At 40.4% G+C, this 23726-nt stretch overlaps 1 protein-coding gene across 1 annotated transcript in view; it reads right to left on the bottom strand.

The window, feature by feature from the left end:
• LOC126474998 (Bardet-Biedl syndrome 1 protein homolog) overlaps nucleotides 1-23726 on the bottom strand; it is a 142545-nt gene that overhangs the window by 103201 nt on the left and 15618 nt on the right. The window contains exon 3 of the mRNA XM_050102537.1: nucleotides 10723-10822. Within this exon, the coding sequence (XP_049958494.1) occupies nucleotides 10723-10822 (100 nt within the window). The remainder of the gene's footprint in view (nucleotides 1-10722; nucleotides 10823-23726) is intronic.

The following is a 23726-nucleotide window of genomic DNA, read 5'->3' as shown; positions in this document are numbered from 1 at the left end:
TTTGAACCCACAAAACATTAGAACAATTTTCAATGGGGAAGAAATGAATGGAAACATATCTATATTATTTACGCGTATAATAAAACATTGTTCCAGGCTTCAAGACTTTATACCTAAAAGTCTAAGATGCTGACCTTGCCTAGGGTATTCGATAGGTCATAGGTGGTAGATAGCGAACATTCCATCAGATGTGGTGGACAGCTGCAAATACAGAGTAAGTAGTCCTGGACCAAGGCAAAACAAAACCAAATCCATTTTGCATCTGTCTTGTAGCAAGTGGCAAAGTGGTTCACATCTGACTACCAGTGGTTGAAATTTATATTCTGGAACCAACCCTTCCAGTACTAACACTCAGGTTCACTCAATGAGTGTACCCAACCGCACCTGATTCCAGGTACTATCATCATGGAGCATTTTAAGAGTCACAATATTACCCCAAGTGGTCAATCCACTGCCAGTATTACTGGTGCAACTGGTCTTTTGGATTCTGTGGTGGCCAGGTTAAAATGCAATGTGATTCAACAGAGGAAATCGGAGTCTTCTGGCCAACTTAAAACCAAAACAAAAACATTTTTTGCAACAATTAACATACAAACACTTTTGCAACCAAGTAAACTTCATAAATTGGGAGATACATTAAAAGAACAGAAGATTTGAATTTTGGCACTTCAAGAAACATGAATGACAGACAATAACACCATGGACTTTGGCAATTATTGTCTTTTTAAAAGTAAGACTAATAAAAGAATATGTAATAATGCACCAAGTCTGGGAGTTGCTTTTGCAGTCTCCAAAAATATTTTAAATTCAATAATTCATCTGGATTGTGTTCATGTTGTTCTTCTAATCCCCCTCCAACACATTGTTTTCAAAACCTTCTGTTTCAACTAACTGGTGGATTCATGAAAATTTCCTATTGGTTGCTTTCCATAAACTGAATTTTCTTGTATCCACCACCTCCTCTTATTCTCATCTCATTCCTTCCATAATCTGTTTCCACTCCCTGCCTGGTGAGCCAATCCGATTCAATAATAAATTACTCCCATAACCCAAGCACTAACAAGGCATCCACTCGATACATTTCTCCATCTATCTTAACTTTTAACATGGATTGACAGCCAATTGGTTTTCCAGCTTCTCCCATTGGTCCTTTAATCTTAAAACTGGTCACAGTCAAACTTGGTATTTCAGAATTCTCTGCTAATAATGTGTTGTACACTTTGCTGGCAATTGCACAGAGCTCACTACCAGAGTAAATTGGCATTCTCATTTTTCTTCCTTAGGTTTCTGTTTTTATAATTGGTACCATTACTGTGTTACCACCAAATCTTCTTGGTCATCCATTAACTGGTCTTTTGTTATTATGAAAACTTTGCCATTCTATTTCACATTGTAATGTTATGGCCCCACTTCCCCATTTCAGGTTGGGACACACCTGAAACTACAGCCTGTTTTCCATCTGATTACCTGCAAAAGGTTCTAAATGTCTCACTCTCTCCCAAGTATTGCATTTGTTCCCATGTGCGTTGCACTCATCTTCCTCCCTTACATGGTGTTTCTACTCCCTGTATCAGTAGCTGCCTAATCCTCTGCAGTGTGATATCTAAACTTTATTTCTTCATTCTGTTTCACATCACCTTTTGGCTGTCACCCAGCATTGTCCAAATTTTCTCTAAATGCTTCCCCTTGTTTTTCTCCTCTCTACAGTTGGGTGAATATTGGCCTTACTTGGTCAATGGACTCAATGATGGTTCCTATTAGGTAGCTGTGTGTATTTCTCGTTAATCTTTATGCACCCACCTTACAACTGCTCTTTCATCATATGTAGTACATAAGTACTTGTTCTTTTCAAATTCCTTTTCTAAAAACTCAGCACATGTCCTGTCTGATCTCCTGTTATATGTTTGGTTGCAAATAGATATTAGTATATCATCCTGCTTGCTTTATGACCAATATTTAACCAGAAACATCTCAAATTCTTGGTACAACATTAACTCCTTTTCTAGCTTCATACTCCAATTGCAGGCTTCATCTTCCATCTGATACACTATGTATGTGATTTTTGTTTTATCGTCCCAACTTACAGGTAACAAACTGCAAAAATTTCCAATGAAAGCTGTGGGGTGCCATTTTCCCCTTGGATGAAATTTGCTGAATTTAGAACAGTTAATAAACTCAATCTGTGGATCATTTTCACTAATCATAGTTGTCTGTCCAGTAAAAGCTTCCAGTTCCTGCTTCCATTTACTTTTCACAACCAGATTGTCCTGCTGTTATACAGTTTGTTGTACCTCCTGTACAACGTGGCTTACTGGTTCTACCTTTTTGTCAACTTTGTGAATCTTTTCAGCTGTTTTCTCTTGATGTATTGTATCATTTGCGAGAAATGAAACTGCTGTCACAGTATCCTTTAATACAGTTTGCTTTTACCAATTAACCTTTTGCAAATTCACCTGCCATGTTAATGCCTTATTCACCACTGATTGTTCCTCTTTTACTTTTTCTATTGATTCGTTTGTCCTTTTTCCATTTTATTACTAAGCTGTTGATTGTTTGATTATGCATTTCCAATTTTTCCTCTAGTTTTTAAAAATCTTTCTTCTATGCCACAGATGACTGTAGTTCTTTAAATTTTTTTTAATGAAATCCTTCATTTGTCTGCTAAAAACTTCCTGACCTACTCCTCTTATTGGTGTTCCTATCACTGTATTACAACTTCCTCCCTTTTTAACCACCATTTCCTCCTCTATCGTGCTGTCCATTGCTAGTCTATTTCCCACCATTATTTTTCCAGAATTTCCTAATGGACTTCCCACTATTCCCAAGGACATATTATCCTCCTGAATTTGACTTTCAGTTAATGACTGATTTGAAATACTTCCTCCTTCACAAAATCAGTCAATGACTGATTTGAAATACTTCCTCCTTCATAAAACATGCTCTCTACATCCACTTTTACCTTTTTAGCAGCTTTAACTGTGGGACTGCACAGTTCAATTTTACCCAATGTTTGTTTGAAAAATGTTACATGATGAAAGACACATGTTCTGGTAATATTGAAAATACCATCTGCATGACACGCACCTTTCTTCACATGCCTTTTTACTTCAGCCTTATTGCCAAGTGCATTGCCCTGTAGTTAGTTCCTTTCCTAAACTTTCAAAACTGTTAGTGGCCTAGTTATTTGTGACACTTAATTTTTTGAATGTGAGACCATAATACAGATCCTGAAACAACTGAGGGGAAAATGGGATCCAAAGCCTAGGAAATATTTTTTTGGAGGCTATTAGGAAGACTCAAAGGGTTACCAGTTCATGAAGGATTACCAACTGATGAATCCATGAACAGGAAGACACTGACTAGCAGAGATGTCATATTCTTTGAGAATAGTAAAAACAAAATAAAAGAGGATCATCAAGAGCATACAACCACTTCATTAATGTCATCAGGTTTAAGAAATAATAATTCTGGAAAGGAACAGAACATGAAGTAAAGGAAGAAGTAGATAGCAAGGAACTCATAGACACATTCTATGAAGTCGAAATTCTAAAGGATGAAGAAAAGGAAGAAAATATTTTGAGACATTCTTCTCAAGCACCTAAGCCTAAAGAATACCCTGATTATGAAATGTATGTAGCCCATACTTCTAATTGGTGAATCTACAACAGTTAAATAGGCAATAAGTGGTACCAATTCTCAACAATGGAGAAAAGGTATGGAAAGAGAATTGGAGTCATTTTATTAAAATGAAACTTTCAAATTGGTTGAAATGCCAGAATGGAAAAAAACTGTTAAAAGACATGATGGGTATTTAATGTAAAAAATCCTGAAATTGTAACATCAAAACACAAGGCATGACTTGTAGTCAAGGGATATACACAAAAAAAGGGATTAACTACAGGGAATTGTTTTTTCCAGTGGTAAAATATGAATAAGTTAGATATGTTTTAGCCCTGGCAATAAAAGAAGATTTGCTCATTCAGAAAATGATTGTGGAGACAGCTTATTCAAATGGGAAATTAGACGAAGAAATATATGTGATCTCAACAGAAGAAGCTAGAAAAACTCATCTAGAAGAAGTGAAGATGTGGCAATTGAACAGAGTGGTGGCTGCTGGAACAGATGTCTGCTCAACCCTTGTTAAAGATGGGTATGATACAATCTGTGGCAGATTCTGTTACAGAAGAGCTTACTGTAATGGCTATGTGTGTGGATGATTTCTTCATTCTAACTAAAGATGAGAAACAGATGAACAATTTAAAAAAACAGCTAAAAACCTAGTTTAACACACATGACTTTGGAGAGGTAAAGCAATATTTGAGTATGAATATTTTTAAAAGTAATATGACAGAAGAGTTATGAAAAAACCAAACATCATACATGGAGAAAATTGTGAAAAATTTTGGCACGAGTGACTATAAATACATTTCTACACCAATTGGAATCATGAAAGAAATTAACGATGAATGACAGAGATGTAGGGTGCAATGAGAAGGTACCACACTTAGAGGCAGTATGGAGCCTTTTATTTTTCACACACATCAAGATCTGATATTTCTTTTGCCACAGATGTGTTGTGACTCGCCGATCATTAAAAGTGCCGCCACGCAATTATGTGCGTCCTATACATGCGGCGCTGTCTGCCAGCCATGCAGCACCATGCCACCTAAGCGGCCAGCCAGCCAGTGTCCGCCAGACTTGGACTCAGTGTTGATTTGAATGTTACCGTGTTCACATGTCTTGCTTTGTAAACTTGCCCTGTGACTTACATGTGTTGTATCGTTTTTGAAATATGTGTGTTCAACTTGACGTTATAACAATTGGCGACAAGGATGGGATTTTTCCTTTTCATCGTTGACCCGCAGGTTTCCATGGCTACTTTAGAGCAACTATTGCAAGGTCTCATAGAACAGCAAATGCTTCTCACATCAGCGATTCACGATTTTGTCGCAGCATCAAATGCGGGCCATTTCTCGTCGTTGTCTATACCTCCTTTTCCTCCTTACGACGAGACGGCGGAAGACTGGTCTGATTACGAAAAATGCCTTCGGCAGCACTTCTTGGCATTTCATGTCTCTGTTCCTTTCATGGATTCCACCTCAAATGTGTCAGTTGTTGTCACAATTGGCTCCTTTGAAAGATCCTGCATCTTTGTCCTTTGCTGAAATGTGCTCACTTCTGTCCGTATATTTTCATAAGCAAATGCATGTGGTAGCCTCTCATGTTGCCTTTTATCATTGTCAAACAACTGAATCAATCCTATCGCTCTTGGGCTGCTGAGCTTCACGGCCTCAGTCGAAAGTGTCAATTTGTTACTGACGTTCACGAAGAATCCTACGCAGATTCCGTGGTACGGGATACTATTATCCGGTCGGCGCCCGACAAAGAAGTGAGGCAACGTGCCCTACAGTTGGCAAATCTGACTCTAGATGAAGTCCTATCCATCGCGCAGTCTTTTGAAATTTCGCGCGCCGCTGGAGCACAAATAGAGGCATGGGGTGATGTCGAGGAAATACAACCTCTGTGTGCTGTTGATGACGCGTGCGGCGTGTCCCCACCGGCCAACGTGGCCGCAGTACGCTCCCACATGCAGCCTCGGCATAACAGTAAACAACCCTCTCAGAAACTGCAGCAAAACCCCCGGCAACTTCCTTCCTGTCCATGGTGTTTTACGAAACATTCACGCGAGGATTGTCCCCAAAGTTGGGCTGTGTGTCACAATTGCAAAAAGAAGGGTCATGTGTCTTCCGTTTGCAAATCCGACGGCATACATGATGTTCATGACCGTGACGCTGATTCTGCTTCTGTGTTGTCTGTCAATTGCACTTCTTCCCTTTCGGGGAAGTTATTACTCACTGTCCAAATCCTTGGTCGGGATGTTCGCATGCAGGTGGATACTGGTTCTGCTGCCACTATCATTAATTCTCAGACATATCTTCAGTTGGGTTCTCCAATCCTATCTCCTATCACTCGGCAATTACGGATGTACAATAAACAGAAGATTTCTCTTGGGACAATTTAATGCTGAGGTATCTTACAAATCCATCATTCGCACTGTTACCATATTTGTGGTTGACCATAGTAATGTGGAAAATCTTTTTGGTTTCGATGCCTTTCACATTTTTGGGTTCTCTATAGATGACTCTGTCAATATCATCTTTGATGCCATTCCTTATGCTCAATTGGATTCCTTATCGACGACATTTTCGTCAATTTTTTTTCTCCTGGGTTAGGCCGTGCAAAGGACTTTGAAGCTCATATCACGCTCAAACCCACTGCTCGGCCCAAGTTTTTTCAGGCTTGGCCCATTCCTGTGGCCCTTCGTGATCGGGTAAAATGGGAGCTGGATCATCTCACTGCTTCAGGGGTCTTGCTTCCTGTCACTTCAAGTGAGTGGTCCTCTCCTGTCATTGTCGTTGCTAAGCCCAATGGTGATATTCATCTCTGTGGTGATTTCAAAGCCACTGTAAATGCTCAATGCCTCATCGACACTTACCTTATGCCCCGACCTGAAGAATTGTTCACTAAACTTGCGGGAGGCCAGTATTTTTCTAAAATTGACCTGTCGGAAGCTTATCATCAACTTTCCTCTGGACACTGCTTCCCGGCAGTTTCTGGACCTTAACACACCTTTCGGCCTCTATCAATACCAACGTTTGCCATTCGGGGTTGCCAGTGCCCCTGCTCTCTTTCAACAATTCTTGGAGCAATTATTGCTCCCTGTCCCTGGGTGTATCAATTACATGGACGACATTGTTGTCACTGGCTCCACCACTGAAGAACATCTTCAGAATCTCCGCACACTTTTTCATGTCATAAGAACTGCCAGTCTTAAGTGTAATCTTCAGAAATCATAATTTTTTCAGGCATCTATCACGTAGTTGGGGTTCCAACTCTCTCGGGATGGTATTCATCGGCTTCAGCAAACTGTTGCTGCGATCGATGCCCTTCCTCGCCCTACATCTGCTAAGGCTTTCTTGGGGAAAATAGCATACTATCACAGGTTTTTACCATCTGCAGCTTCGGTGGCTCAGCCGTTGCATCGCCTGTTGTATAAAAATGTGTCTTTTCACTGGTCCGCGTCATGCGATGCGGCTTTCCAAAAATTGAAAACTATGCTGAAACGGGCTACTTATTGACCTGGCCAACTGAAACAGGCTACTTATTGACCTGGCCAACATCTAGTTCTTGCCACGGACGCCTCTCAGTACGGGGTTGGTACCGTCCTTGCGCACCGTTTTTCTGACAGTTCTGAACAACCCATTGCTTATGCCTCCAAAACGCTCACGGATGCCCAACGGAAATATTCTCAAATTGAAAAAGAAGCTTTGGCCATTATTTATGCTCTTCATAAGTTTGGTGTTTTTCTTCATGGATCCAAATTTCACCTTGTTACAGACCACAAACCACTTGTTTCCTTGTTTCCTCCATCAACATCGCTTCCCGACAAGGCTGCACACCGCCTCCAGCGTTGGGCTCTTTACTTGTCTTGGTTCAATTATGAGATTCATTTCCGGCCGACGGCTCAACATGCGAATGCTGATGCACTGTCTTGCCTTCCCATGGGTCCTGATCTGGCATTCGATAGGGACAAACTTTTGTGTTTCCACCTGGATGTTGCCGAGCAGCGGGTTGTGGACGGATTCCCCATCACTGGGGACCGGCTGGCGGCTGCTACGGGTTCTGACCCTACCCTCTCCCGGGTTTTACACTGTGTTCAGAAGGGTTGGCCAGCTCATCCATCTGCTAAGACTTCTGATCCGTTGCGGAGCTACTACGCTTTGTGCTACTGCCTCACAGCTAGGTATGGTGTTATCCTCCTTTCCACCGACAATGCTTCGCCACGTGTTGTGGTACCTGTATCTTTGCATGCTTCGGTCTTGCACCTCCTTCACCAATGGCACTGGGGTGTGTCTCGAACAAAATCTCTGGTGCACCATCATGTGTACTGGCCTGGCATCAACTCTGAAATAGCACACATGGTCGTTGCCTGTGGCCTTTGTGGTTACTCGTTATTGACACCTACTCTAACTTTCCTTTCATTGTCCGTTGCACGTCGCCTACCACCGTGGCAAACATAAGTGCTCTCGCCCACATTTTTACTTTGGAAGGCCTTCCCTCTACTCTTGTTACTGATAATGGTCTGCAATTTGCCTCTTCCAGATTTGCGGATTTTTGTGCTCGTCACGGCGTCATGCATGTCACGGCCCCTCCGTTCCATCCACAATCAATTGGCGAGGCTGAACGACTGGTCCGCACATTTAAGGCTCAGATGAGGAAACTCCTGACTTCTTCTGCTGCTGATGATGCGCTTCTCCAATTTCTGGCTTCTTACCATTTCACCACAACGGGCGACCACAGCCCGGCTGAGCTCTTACATGGCCGACAGCTCCGCACGCTACTTCATCTTCTGTGACCTTCCTCCTCCCGGCCGCGGGTGCCTTCACTTGGCCAGTTCACCGCCGGCGACCTCGTATGGGTGCTACACCACTGTCATCTCGGTGCCAGCACAAGAACAGACGCCACCAGGAGACGTGCCCATGCAGGAACTGGATGACCATCATCTGTCGGAGCAACTCTACTTGCCTCCTTCTCCTACGGACGCCGACACATCGCCCATGTCTCCTGTTATATCAACCGGAATTGCCGCAACGGGCAGATTGGTGCATGGGGCCCCAGCAGATTCGGCCCCTACATCTCCTGTCATCTCAACCCGTTATCATCGGGGACACTTCTGTCTGTACAGGAAGCCTCCTCCTCGAGACTTTATGGCCAGTCAAACAATGCCTATGGACGTTAGCAATCTACAGGCCACCTCCATCAAGACCAGTGCAAAAATTTGAAAGGGAGGAAAAGTGTTGTGACTCACCGATCATTCAAGGTGCCACCGTGCAATTACGCGTGTCCTCTATATGCGGCGCTGTCTGTCAGCCATGCAGCAGCTGCGCCACCTAAGCGGCCAGCCGGCCAGCATCCGCGACTTGAACTCAGTGTTGATTTGAATGTTACCGTGTTCACATGTCTTGCTTTGTAAACTTGCCCTGTGACTTACATGTGTTGTATCTTTTTTGAAATATATGTGTTCAACCTGACGTTATAACAAAATGTTCTAAGCAGATTCTGCAAAAGCCCAAGAGAGAAACCCTGGAAAGCTGTTAAAAAGGTATTTCAATATCTAAAGGGAACAACAGACAATACATTAAGATGTTATGAAAGGGGAAGTATAAAACTCGAGGGCTATAGTGATGCAGACTGCGGAAGTGAGTTGCAGAATCAACATTCCATGACTGGATGTTGTTTTAGATTAATAGGTCTTTTATTCTGGCCCTGTAAAAGACAGAAAACAATAATCCTGAGCACTGAAGAAGCTGATGACATGGCCCTGTCACACTCAATTCAAGAAACATTGTCGATCAGTTCTTTAATAAGTGAGACAGAGACTAATATTAATGTAGATTGTAGAACCCTCCAAGATAGTCTGTGACAGTAGGGGAGCTACAAACTTAGCCAAAAAGGATGTTACTACTGCCACAAACAAACACATTGATATGAAACACCATTTTATAAGGGATCACACAGACAAGAGGTACTGAAGTTTGCTGATTATGCAAAGAAGAGGTGTTGGCTGATCTGCTAACCAAATCCTTGAACAAGGAGAAATATTGGAAGATAGTGAGACAATATGGTTTGACTTATGAAAGTGACATCCAAAATACCTGTTCAAAGGTGGGTGTTGGGGATATATGAACAACTTATTCCGTATGTGTATGTTTGTACAGCAATGTGTACTCCACGAAGTGCAACAGACCTCTATGAATGAATAATTTAATTGGTTAGATAAAAAACCTACTCACCAAGTGGCGGCAGAAGACACACATAAAAGAAGGTTGTAATTATGCAAGCTTTTGGAGCCAGTGGCTCCTTCTTCAGGCAGAAGGATTGAAGGGGAAGGAAGACGGGTGAAGGAAATGGACTCAAGAGGTCTAGGGAGAGGGGTAGATTTCAGGAAAGTGCCCAGAACTGCAGGTCTGGGGAGACTTACCACATGGGATGAGAAGGAAAGATTGATTGTTGCTGTCAAAAATTGATTGTTTTCATTGTTATATTAGACAGAATTGGGGAGACGAGGAGTTTGTGGCACAACTTGACTAGAAGAAGGGATCGGTTGGTAGGACGTGTTCTGAGGCATCAGGGGACCACAAATTTAGCATTGGAGGGCAGTGTGGAGGGTAAAAATCGTAGAAGAGACCAAGAGATGAATACACTAAGCAGATTCAGAAGGATGTAGGTTGCAGTAAGTACTGGGAGATGAAGAAGCTTGCACAGGATAGAGTAGCATGGAGAGCTGCATCAAACCAGTCTCAGGACTGAAGACCACAACAACGACAATGACTGCTTTGTATACTCCGTGGCATTACCTTAATGACATACTATAATGCACTGTTCTGTGTGATTAGTTCCAGCAATTATTCAGTAAGGACACACAATTCAATTTGTAATCACTGTTGCATAACATGAGTGTTAATTTTCAACAAAACATTTTGTTTAAATTAACAGCTGTGGCTAATTCATCATTACCTGCCAGATGATACAATTAAACACAAGGAATTTACTAAACCTGAATATAAAAACAGAGCAAACACATGTTAATTATGTTTGGAAGAAACTGATGTATGCAAGCATGAAGAAATATGTGATATTCTATTTACATTAATGTTTTACCTGGCACATGGTTTTCATTAGTGTCCATATAAACTGAAACAACACCTGTAGGGGCCTCTGTCAAGACCGATTCCGTCATTAGAGATGTTCCTTTGTACACCTGAAAATATAGTTTGTTATTACTTCTCATCCTGCAAACAAAGAAGTTTGAAAAAAGGCATTTGAAACCTAAAAAGAATTAGAAACATTACAAAAATGCATATAGTGAAGAGAGAAACAGGGGCTACAACAAAGATAGTAAAGACTCAGATAAGTACAATTAATTGAAAAATAGACATTGACTCTATTCTTTGCAATGGTAAGTTTGTCAGATTGTAGTGAGTGTGTAAGAGAATGTAGTGGCACCTACCGACATCACTGGTGCAACATTACTGTTAATTGCCATGGTGCCGCTATGCAGACGGCACTTGTCATGAGGTGTTCCCTCTGATGGGATGTGATCATGTCAGAACCCACATCTACATACATACTCCACAAGCTACCATATAGAGCATGGCAGAGAGTACACTGTACCACTACTAGTCATTTCTTTCCTTGTACCACTCACAAACAGAATGGGGGGGGGGGGGGGGGGGGAATGGCTGTTTATATGCCTCTGTATCAACTCTAATTTCTCTTATCTTATCTCTGCAGTCCTTATGTACATTGGCGGCAATAGAATCATTCTGCTGTCAGATTCAAATGCCAATTTTCTAAACTTTCTCAACAGTTTTTTTTTCTTTTTTTTTTGCAAAAGGAATGTTGTCTTCCCTCTAAGGATTCCCATTTCAGCTGATGAAGCATCTCCTGTAATTCTTGTGTGTTAATTGAACCTATTGGTAACAAATCTAGCAGCATGCCTCTGAATTGCTTCAATGTCTTCCTTTAATCTGACCTGGTTGGGATCCCAAATAATTGATCAGTGCTCAGTAGATTGCACTAGTATTCTACATGCGGTCTGAATTACAGATGAGCTACATTTCCCTAAAATTCTCCCAATATTTCCCTACTACCATCCTTACAGCCACACGGGGTAACCGCGCAGTCTGAGGCGTCTTATCACAGTCTGTGCGGCTCCCCCCATTGGAGGTTTGAGTCCTTCCTCAGACATGGGCATGTTTGTTGTCCTTAGCGTAAGTTAGTTTAAGAGTGTAAGTTAGTTTAAGTTAGATTAAGTAGTGTGTAAGCTTAGGGACAGATGACCTCATCAGTTTGGTCCCAAAAGACCTTACCACAAATTTCCAAATTTCCATCTTTACATGCTTGTTCCATTTCATATCTCTTTGCGACATTACACCTAGATATTTATTTGACATGACTGTGTCAAAAATCTAGGAATCTGGAATCTGCCTGTTGCCTTTCATCTGTGGTTCACAGGATATCATTTGAGAATAGGGCAAGCTGAGTTCTGCATGAGCAGTACTTTTGTGGACCTAATCTTTTCTGTCTCAATGAAATTTATTATATTCAAACTCAGAAAATCTTCAAGAATTCTGCAGCAAACTGATGTTAAGAGTATTGGTCTGTAATTTTGTGGGTCCAGTCTTTTACCCATCTTATGTACAGGAGTCATCTGCACTTTTTTCCAGTCACCTGGGGCTTTGCACTGGGTGTGAGATTAATGAAAAATGCAAACAAAGCAAGGAGTCAAGCCAGTGTGTACTCTCTGTAAAACCATATTGGGGTTCCACCCGTACCTGAAGAGTTATTTGTTTTCAACCCATTCAGTTGCTTCTCTATGCCAGGGATGCGTACTCCTATGCCCTCCATAGACGAGTCTGTGCGACAATCAAATGACTGTATGTCTCTATGATCCTCCTTTGGCAGTCCTTTCACTGTCTTCTAAAGCCACACCAGATCCTGCATATAAGCTGGTCCAGGGCCAGTCTGAGTTAGTTGCGATGTGATCTGTGGACTCATATTCAGGAGGATGATGTTTCAAATCCACATCCAACCATCCTGATTCAGGATTTCCTTCATTTCCATAAATGGATCCAGGCAAATGTTGGGATTATTACTTTGAAAGGGCACAGCCAATTTTCTTCCCCATCCTTGGAAACAATCTGAGCTTGTGTTGCATCTCTAATGACGTCATTGTTAATGCTACTATCATGGTCTCTGTTTATGGAATATTGATATGACATGGACTGAATTTTGGTTTAGCAATGTTCTCCACAAGCATCCTGTATGAATATCAAGTTATAAATAAAAGGTCTGAGTCCTCAATAGGTTGGTGTAACTTGCCTTTTTCAATCATGACGGTGACGATAGGACCCTTGACATGTGCAAGTCAAATCTTGGATATCTTTGTAATTAGCAGAGAGAGAGTGAAGTCTTTCAACCATTCAACACTCACAACAAATGCTAAAGCAAATATCAGATTTCCAGGAGCTATTGACAGATGTACTATAGGCAGTGCAAGCATTAGCGAATGTGGGACAAACGGCTTCCACACTTCCTGTGTTTACAGCTTTTCCACCGAGCTTTTCAAATTTCTGATATGGAATGACAAATGGCCATATTCTCATCTGGAAATCTCGAACTGTGTCATTAAATTCAAAACTACAACTTGAGTTTCCTGCAATGTTTTCTTTATTACATGAACATTTTTGATGTAACATGTTATTGCTGCTAGGGAAGGAGAAAAATGGCCCTTATCGATGTTATGTTGGCTGGGCAGCCTACTTACATGATTAAGAAGGATTTGTAATTTCAGATGTTTGTGCAGCCACAATTACACAGATTTTCTAAACAGGGATGATGTAGTGCAACTTACCTCTGATTTAGAACTGAGAAACTATACATTGAGGAAATCAGATTTTTGTCTGATGGAAGTAATATGAATAGCTCAAGCCTATGAAACTACCTACACAGCTCAGTATTTGTTTATGATGGAAGAAGGCATAATGAAAGTCAGATTTCTGGCACTGGTCACACAGGACATTATGCCACCTGTAACAGGGCCTCCACTTGCTCCATGGCCTGGAAGACCTCATGAACAAGATAGATTGTAGGATTAGTATTGCATATGCTGTTCCTTTGGAAAGTAGGATTAGTACTGCATCCCCTGTTCCTTCATGTCTCTGGAATCTAAACTGATATAAGCTTAAGTCATTTGGAATGTTATGAAGCAACTCTTTTTCCATATATGATATCAGTTTTGTCACACAAGGGTACATCCCATGACTTTTGTGATGATTTGCTCTGTGATTGCATGGAAGCCCCATTTAGGACCATTCCTACATCCTCTTAAATTTGAAACAGATTTCCTGTTTGTTAAAATCTTCACTGAGAATCAAGAAAGTTCATTTACACAGGCAAGTTAGGAAACTGGTTTACAGTGCATCTCATAGCTGTAAGTGCTGAGCTGTTCATTTTAGGACATTGTTTTGTGATCCAAAAACTCCTACTAAGGACTTAGGGTATGTAATTATGTGAAACTTTAAACCATAAAGGTAAACATGGAACATCATTACTATTGCTGTTGTTGTTGTTGTTGTTGTTGTTGTTGTGGTTTTCAGTCCAGAGACTTGCTTGATGCAGCTCTCCATGCTACTCTACCCTGTACAAGCTTCTTCATCTCAGAATAACTACGGCAACCTACATCCCTCTGAATCTGCTTTGTATATTCATCTCTTGGTCTCCCTCTATGATTTTTATGCTCCACACTGTCCTCCAATACTAAACTGGTGATCCTTTGATGCCTCAGATATTTTCCTACCAACCAACCCCTTCTTCTAGTCAAGTTGTGCCACAAATTCCTCTTCTCCCCAATTCTGTTCAGTACCTCCTCATTAGTTATGTGATATACTCATCTGATTTCCAGCATTCTCCTGTACTACCACGTTTCAAATGCTTCTATTCTTTTCTTGTCTAAACAGTTTATTGTCCATGTTTCACATCCATACATGGCAACCTACACTCCATACAAATACTTTCAGAAAAGACTTCCTGATGCTTAAATCTAAACATAATGTTAACAAAATTCTCTTCTTCAGAAACACTTTCCTTGCCATTGCCAGTCTACATATTATTTCCTCTCTACTTTGACCATCATCACCTATTTTGCTTCCCAAACAGCAAAACTCATTTACTACTTTAAGTGTCTCATTTCCTAATCTAATTCCCTCAGCATCACCTGATTTAATTTGACTACATTCCATTATCCTCCTTTGGATTTTGTTGATGTTCATCTTATATCCTCCTTTCAAAACACTGTCCATTCCATTCCAGGTCCTTTGCTTATGGAGTTTAATTCCTACTCCAAATTTTTCTTTTGTTTCCTTTACTTGCTCAATATACAGATTGAATAACATTGGGGATAGACTACAACCCTGTCTCAGTCCCTTCCCAACCACTGCTTGCCTTTCATGCCCTTCAAGTCTTATAACTGCCATCTGGTTTCTGTACAAATTGAAAATCGCCTTTCACTCCCTGTATTTTACCCCTGCCACTTTCAGAATTTGGAAGAGAGTATTCCAGTCAACATTGTCAGAAGCTTTCTCTAAGTCTACAAATGCTAGAAATGTAGGTTTGACTTTGCTTAATCTATCTTCTAAGATAATTCATAGCATCAGTATTGTCTCGTATGTTCCAGCATTTCTAGGGAATCCAAATTCATCTTCCCTGAGGTTGGCTTCTACCAGTTTTTCCATTTGCCTGTAAAGAACTTGTGTTACTATTTTGCAGTCGTGACTTGTTAAACTGATATTTCGGTAATTTTCACACCTATCAACACCTCCTCTCTTTGGGATTGGAATTATTATATTATTCCAAGTCTGAGGGTATTTCACCTGTCGCATACATCTTGCTCACCAGATGGTAAAATTACGTCAGGGCTGGCTCTCCCAAGGCTATCAATAGTTCTAATGGAATGTTGTCTACTCCCAGGCCTTCTTTCGACTTAGGTCTTTCAGTAATCTGTCAAATTCTTCATGCAGTATCATATCTCCCACTTCATCTTCATCTATGTCCTCTTCTACTTCCAAATATTGCCCTCAAGTACATCAACATTGTATATAGACCCTGTATATACTCCTTCCACCTTTCTGCTTTCCCTCCTTTGCTTAGAGCTGGTTTTCCATCTGAGTTCTTGATATTCATGCAAGTGGTTCTCTTTTCTCCAAAGGACTCTTTAATTTTCCTGTAGGCAGGATCTATCTTACCCCTAGTAATATATGCCTCTACATCCTTACATTTGCCCTCTAGCCATCCCTGCTTAGCCATTTTGCACTTCCTGTCAATCTCATTTTTGAGACATTTGTATTCCTCTTTGCCTGCTTCACTTACTGCATTTTTATATTTTCTCCTTTCATCAATTAAAGGATTTCTACTAGCCTTCATTTTTTACCTACTTGATCCTCTGCTGCCTTCACTATTTCATCTCTCAAAGCTACCTGTTCTTCTTCCACTATATTTTTCCCCCCATTCTTCTCAATCATTCCCTAATGCTCTCTCTGAAACTCTCTACAACCTCTGTTCTTTCAGTTCATCCATGTCCCTTCTCCTTAAATTCCCACCTTTCTACAGTTTCTTCAGTTTAAATCTACAGTTCATTACCAATAAATTGAGGTCAGAGTCCACATTTGCTCCTGGAAATGTATTACAATTTAAAACCTTGTTCCTAAATCTGTCTTACCATTGTATAATCTATCTGAAACCTTCCAGTATCTCCAGGCCTCTTCCACATATACAGCCTTCTTTCATGATTCTTAAACCAAGTGTTAGCTATGATTAAGTTATTCTCGGTGCAAAATTGTACCAGGTGGCTTCCTCTTTCATTCCTTATCCTCATCCCTTGTTCACTTACTACTTTTTCTTCACTTTCTTTTCCTACTATCGAATTCCAGTCACCCATGACTATTAAATTTTCGTCTCCCTTCACTATCTGAATAATTTCTTTTATCTCATCATACATTTCTTCAATCACTTCATCATCTGTGGAGCTAGTTGGCATATAAACTTGTACTACTGTGGTAGGCATGGGCTTCATGTTTATCTTGGCTACAATAACGCATTAACTATGCTGTTTGTAGTAGCTTACCTGTGCTCCTATTTTTTTATTCATTATTAAACCTACTCGTGCATTACTCCTATTTGATTTTGTATTTATAGCCCTGTATTCACCTGACCAGAAATCTTGTTCCTCCTGCCATCAAACTTCACTAATTCCCTCTATATCTAACTTTAAACTATTAATTTCTCTTTTTAAACTTCCTAACCTGCCTACCTGATTGAGGGCTCTGACATTCCACGCTCCGATCTCCTGATAACGCCGTCCTTCTGAGTAGCCCCCACCCAGAGATCCGCATGGGGGACTGACTATTTTACCTCCAGAATATTTTACTCAAGAGAACGCCACCATCATTTAACCATACAGTAAAGCTGCATGCCATTGGGAAAAATTACAGCTGTAGTTTCCCCTTGCTTTCAGCCGTTCGCAGTACCAGCATAGCAAGGCTGTTTTGTTTAATGTTACGAGGCCACAGATTAGTCAATCATCCAGACTGTTGCCCCTGCAACTACTGAAAAGGCTGCTGCCCCTCATCAGGACCACACATCTGTCTGGCCTCTCAACAGATACAGATACTCCTCTGTTGTGGTTGCACCTACAGTACAGCACTCAGTATTACTGAGGCCTGTGACACACAAGCCTCCCCACCAATGGCAAGGTCCATGGTTCATGGGGAGGGAGGGGGGGGGGAGACTTCATTACTACATATACAAATGTCAATGTCTATTTTTCAATATGGGAGTAAAGCCTCGCTTATTGCCTTTGACATACAATTTTAATTGATCACTAATGTAAATGTTTCTATATGCTAAAATGATGCCTATTCCATGCCATGATGTATCTTCCATGATAACCAGTTTTTTTGCTGGTTTCACATGTTATTAGACGAGGAGGAGATTGGACATTTACCTTAAGCATAAGGAACACTGCATCACATTCTGTAGACCATCATTACTGCACATCTTTGTACTGAGGGCAATTGAGCAGTAGATGGTTTCATTCACATTGGGAATAAGGTTGCCATAATAGTTACTTCTGTCTATGGAGGGTTTTTTTTTTTAATGCATCCATAGCTTCTAAATGACACAGTGTTGACAATAGGCTTGTCAAAATAAGAATGTGATCTAGATGTTCTACATGTACTTCAAAGACTCTAAAATTCTCTGAATTACATTTTACACTTGTCTCATGTAGTTTGGAGAAAATGATCCACACATTATTGATGTGATATTGCTTGTTCACATGTATTATAAAATGTTATTGAGGTAATTCATACACTGTGGTATGTTTTGGGTTGAATACTGCATAAATCTTTGGATAAAGGTGGGCATGCTTGCTATTTTGAAATGCAATCTCATTCCTTTATTGACATGGGGAGATTTGTGAAATAATTATTGGATGTCCATTAACTGTACTTTTAGCATTACTGTATATGTGTTAAGTCTCATGGCACTGCTTGATTGAGGGAACTGATGTGTTTAAAAGGAGAGAAAGAAAAAGTTTGTGTTAATTCTGAAGTGAACAGCACTGGGTACAGACTGAATCAATATTTAATTTGGAATGGGTTTTGAGCTTGAACCCTTGCTTTAACCCTGATTTAACAAAAATGTCAAATGTTCATTATTATTATTATTATTATTATATTTTCTTACAGTAGTTACATATTTCCTGCCTGACTAGAAAGGCTAGTAGTCACTGAAGCACAAAACAGAGCATGATGGATGACTGTGACATATTAAACTTAGGATGGAGCCAGGTTTGCAGTGAAAAGTTCGAGTGTGGGTGTATATCATGGGTTGGGACAATCATTGACTAACTGAACTGCTAGTTTGGGGCATGAGTCTTGCTACATCTATGGTGCTGTATGTGGAAAACAATAGAGCTCCTTTTTTTATTTTATTTTTTCCAGGAAGATCCAATGAGGAAGTGGGCAGATAACACCAGGGTGAATAGTGTACTTCAGATAAGTTCACTTCAACCTGTAGATGCCTATCCATAGTTTTTGTTACCTGGATTGATTGAAATTTACAGCTTACATTTTCAAAGAATGGCCTATGAATTCTAGTGATGCTTACTGCACTTCTTTTCCATTCATATCTTAACACTACATCACATTTTCTACAATTAAAATTATGCTTGGAACTTAGCTTACAGAGAACACAATCACAGAACTGTATTACTGATTAAGTTGCCATTTACTCTTATGAAAATTCATTGTGGGTTTTCACCATGGAAATGAGCACTCAAGAGATAACAACTTTCTACGAAAGATAAATATAAGAGATTCAATAGGAAGTAGGTTCTGGCTTCAACCCAGACAAGGGAAATAATCTTTGACTCTGCTCATTGGATACCTGAAAGCCATCGCAGTGTCACCAAGTCTTGAAAAGTATGTGTCTCAATTTACCTTGACTCATCAAAAACTCAACCAAGGGCTACAGACTCAATGAAACTGATACTCCTTGTTGTTGTTAACATAGGAGCTGACAGAGCAAGAACAACTTCTGTTTGAATTGCTAACAATGGCAAGGGAACTGATTGGAAAGATATCACAAGACAGTTCAGTAGGACGTACAAATATAATAGCAGTGAGACTAACACAGTTTCTAAGAGTATCCATATTAGGTCCACATATAAAATTAAGGGAACGAGAGTTGTGAGCACAGAATAGACAGTACCACAAGTGATTGTGCCTGGACTGTGCTGAAACCTTCATTGGAAGCAACTTTTTGAGAGATGTGCATCAGGTAAAATGCCATGGGCAGTCTTATTGGCCAGAATGTCAATGGCACATCAGCACCCTCCACAGTTGTGGTATGGCAAGGCACCCGTTCTATGAATGATGTCAAGAGTTTAGCAACAAGGACAGTAAATGCATAGCAAATATTTTTTTCTATGTAAATGGAAAGGGGAAAATTGTGTTTTATATATGAGGAAAAATATGTTGATCAGTATTCTGAAGAAATAATACAAACATAATTAGAAATAAGAAAAACTGAGAAGTTTCCTAAAAAGTAAATGAACATGTTATTTTATTTACAAGGGTACAAGTGTAAAGGGCTGTCCTTGTGGATTGATTATGAATCTACTGCTCTTCTTATTACAAGTAAACAATCTGCCATTTTATTTGAACAAAGAGCAAAAATTAATCCCTTTTTATGATAATAAGGTATTTATTGGGTTGGTGCATAAGTTCATTGTGTTTTTCAATAGGTTTAATAATAAACACAACAGGTACACATAACACAGACTTTAAGTCATCAATGATACACTGAAGAGCCAAAGAAACTGGTGCACCAGCCTAATATTGTGTAGGGCCCCCACTAGCATGCAGAAGTGCTGCAACTTCACATGGCATGGACTTGACTAATGTCTGAAATAGTGCTGGAGGGAACTGACACCATGAATCCTGCAGGACTGTCTATAATTCTGTAAGAATATGAGGGGGTGCAGATCTCTTCTGTACAGCATGCTGTAAGGCATCCCAGACATGTTCAATAATGTTCATGTCTGGAGTCTGGTGGCCAGCAGAGGTGTTTAAACTCAGAAGAGTGTTCCTGGAGCCACTCTGTAGGAATTCTGGATGTGTGGGCTGTCGCATTGTCCTGCTGGGATTGCCCAAGTCCATCGGAATGCACAATGGACATGAATGGATGCAGGTGACCAGACAGGATGCTTATGTACGTGTCACCTGTCAGAGTCATATCTACATATCTCAAGGGTCCCATATCACTCCAACTGCACATACCCCACACCATTACCAAGGAGCCTCCGCCAGCTTGAACAGTCCCCTGCTGACATGAAGGGTCCACAGATTCATGAGGTTGTGTCCATACCCATACACGTCCATCCACTTGATACAATTTGAAATGAGACTCGTCCAACCAGGCAAAATGTTTGGAGTCATTAGCAGTTCAATCTCAGTCTTGACGGGTCGAGGCAAGGAGTAAAGCTTTGTGTCGTGCAGTCATCAAGGGTACATGAGTGGGCCTTCAGCTCTGAAAGCCCATACCAATTATGTTTCATTGAATGGTTTGCACACTGACACTTGTTGATGGCCTAGCATTGAAATCTGCAGCAATTTGCGGAAGGGTTGCACTTCTGTCACACTGAACGATTCTCTTCAGTCGCCATTGGTCCCATTCTTGTAGGACCTTTCTCCAGCTGCAGCAATGTCAGAGATCTGATGTTTTACCAGATTCCTGATATTCATGGTACATTCTTGAAATGGTTGTACAGGAAAATCCCAATTTCATCACTACCTCGGAGATGCTGTGTCCTATCACTATAACACCATGTTCAAACTCACTTAAATCTTGGTAACCTGCCGTACACCAGACTTGTTGCCTTATACAGGCACTGCCAACCACAGTGCCGTATTCTCCCTTTTTTCATATCTCTGTATTTGAATATGCTTGCCTATACCAGTTTCTTTGGCACTTCAGTGTATATTCTTCTTCACTAGTTACAACAGTCTGTTAATGCCAGGGTAACTTTCAATTCTGTGACTGTAGAAACCACATGGATTTAAAGTGAAGAACCCATCGAACCATGTTTGGAGTGCATTTTCATCTGGGAATGGAGTTTCTTGAAAGCTGTTTGATATAGAGCAGACAAGGTGAAAATCGGAGGGTCCAAGATCAGGTGAATGAGGCGGGTGCAGAATGACTTAACAATCCAACTTCTGCATAGTGTTTTTTGTCAGTCTAACAGAATGCAGGTGGGCATTATCATAGAGTAGCATCACTTTGTGCAAACTTCTTGGTCATTGTTCTTGGACTGCCTCTGCAAGACATCTCAATTGTTGACAATAAATGTCAGCAGTGATGGTTACACCTTGGGGAAGTAATTTTAGTAGTGCACACTATCTCTGTTCAAACAGATGTATAACACTATCTTCTGCGAATGCATGCAGGTCATTGTCAGGGAGTTGCTAGTTTATTCTGGCTCAACTGTTCCTTTCTTTTCCTGATGTTGGCCTAAAGACAACATTTCTCATCACCAGTAATGACACAGGATAGGAAAGGTTGGTGTTGTCGATGAGCCAATAGATGACGAGCAAGCAGAGGTGCACATGTGGCCACCTGTTCATTTTTGTGATTCTGGCTTAAAGCATGTTGTACCCATAAATCTGATTTTTGAACTTTCTCAATTGCATGCAAATGTTGCTCAAAGGTGGAATGATACTGTTCATCAAATCTGCCAGATCTCAAGTACAGCAATGTGGAACATTATGAATTAATGTGTTTTAAATTATCTTTATAAAACACCAACGGTCTTCCTGAATGTAGAGAGTCACTAATGTCAAAACAATCCTTCTCAAAATGAGAAAACCATTTTCTTTCAGCATTCTGTCCAGTGGCATTATCCCCATACATGATGCAAATGTTTCTGACTGCCTCCACTGTTGTCACCCCTTCACTGAACTCAAACCAAAGTAAATGTCAGAAATGTTCCAATTTCTTCACTTGGTACTTTATTTTCTAGCATCCATAGCTCCAGTCACTATATCCAAATGACAAAATGTTAATATGAAAACTCAAATTGCAACAATGAACTACCAATAAAAAATGACAATAGATAAATAAACTCATAGCAACCAGAATACCAGCATGCAATACAAAAACATTACAAACTTGTCCACCAACCTAATATTATGCCTAGCAGTGAAATGCTGTTATTGTGGTCTTCAGTCCAAAGACTGGTTTATGCAGCTCTCCACACTAGTCTATCATGTGCAATCATCTTACATTTATATAACAGGCTACAGCCTGTCTGTCTGAAACTGCTTGCTGTAATCAAGCATTGGTCTCCACCAACAATTTTTTCCTCTCACACTTTCCTACATTACCAACCTGATGATTTCCTTGGTGCCTCAGGATGTATCTGATTAACCAATAACTTCTTATAGTCAATATCTGCCTTAAATTTCTTTCCTCCTCAATTAGATTCAGTACATCTTCATTAGCCATCAGGCAATTTAATCTTATGCATTCTTCTGTAGCATCAAATTTCAAAACCTTCTTTTTTCTTCATGTCTGAACTGAATCAGTCATGTCATTGTTGAGAGAAGGCACAGCCATAGGCTTTAATTACATGCAAATATTAAATTTATTAATCACACTGAATTTTCAGTTAATTAAATTGCTAAATTGATGGAAAGATTTCATTGAGTAACAATGTCCAAATAAAAATCGGCTATTTGGCTAGCAGAAAAGCAATGCATGAAGCCTTTTTGAACCACTGAAAGCAGTACCAGTACCATCACCAAAATCTTTAACAGCATCAGCAACAACAACACTACCACCACCAGGAATACAAACAACAACAACAAGAAGCAACAGCAATGAAAACAACATCAATACAAACAGATGCATCAACACAAACATTAAAATCATCATCAGCAGGAGCAGCAGAACCATCAACAACAGCCATAACACCAGAAGGAGAAGCAAAGAAGACTACTGTACAAAGAATCATGAAAACACTAGCAGCGGCAGCACTACCAATAACAGTAGCATCAGGATGACAGCTTACTGAGGAGCCAGAGGGTTAGATTAATAGGCCTACTTCTCCAGTGTCTGTCAGAAAAATGTACACACTTTACAGAATGAAAAGTATTACTTCTGTGTTTATTTTACATTTAATAATTGATCACACAAGTTGTACAACCTTCAGTTTAGCACATGGTTACATGGTTACTTTAAATGTTCAAAATGTTCACCGTTGGTGGCTATACACATAACAGAATGACAAGCAGTTGCCACAACTACGTCAGTCAGTGTTACAGTGGAGATCATTGCACATGTCACTGTAATCTCCTCGCGAAGTTCCTAAACCATGCATGGCTTACGTTGATAGACATTATATTTCACAGTTCCCCACAAGTAAAAGTCCATAGGTGTTAGATCTGGTGACTGTGGAGGGAACTCAATGGGCCCTCTTCATCCAATCCAATGCCCCAGAAAATTGTCAACCACGAAAGCTCACACTGCTAGGTGGTAGTGTAGTG

This window comes from Schistocerca serialis, chromosome 4 (genome assembly GCF_023864345.2).
Source record: "Schistocerca serialis cubense isolate TAMUIC-IGC-003099 chromosome 4, iqSchSeri2.2, whole genome shotgun sequence".
In the NCBI taxonomy this organism is placed as follows: domain Eukaryota; kingdom Metazoa; phylum Arthropoda; class Insecta; order Orthoptera; family Acrididae; genus Schistocerca; species Schistocerca serialis.
Note: the sequence above shows the minus strand (reverse complement) of the source record. Positions and strands in the feature narration are given on the sequence as shown.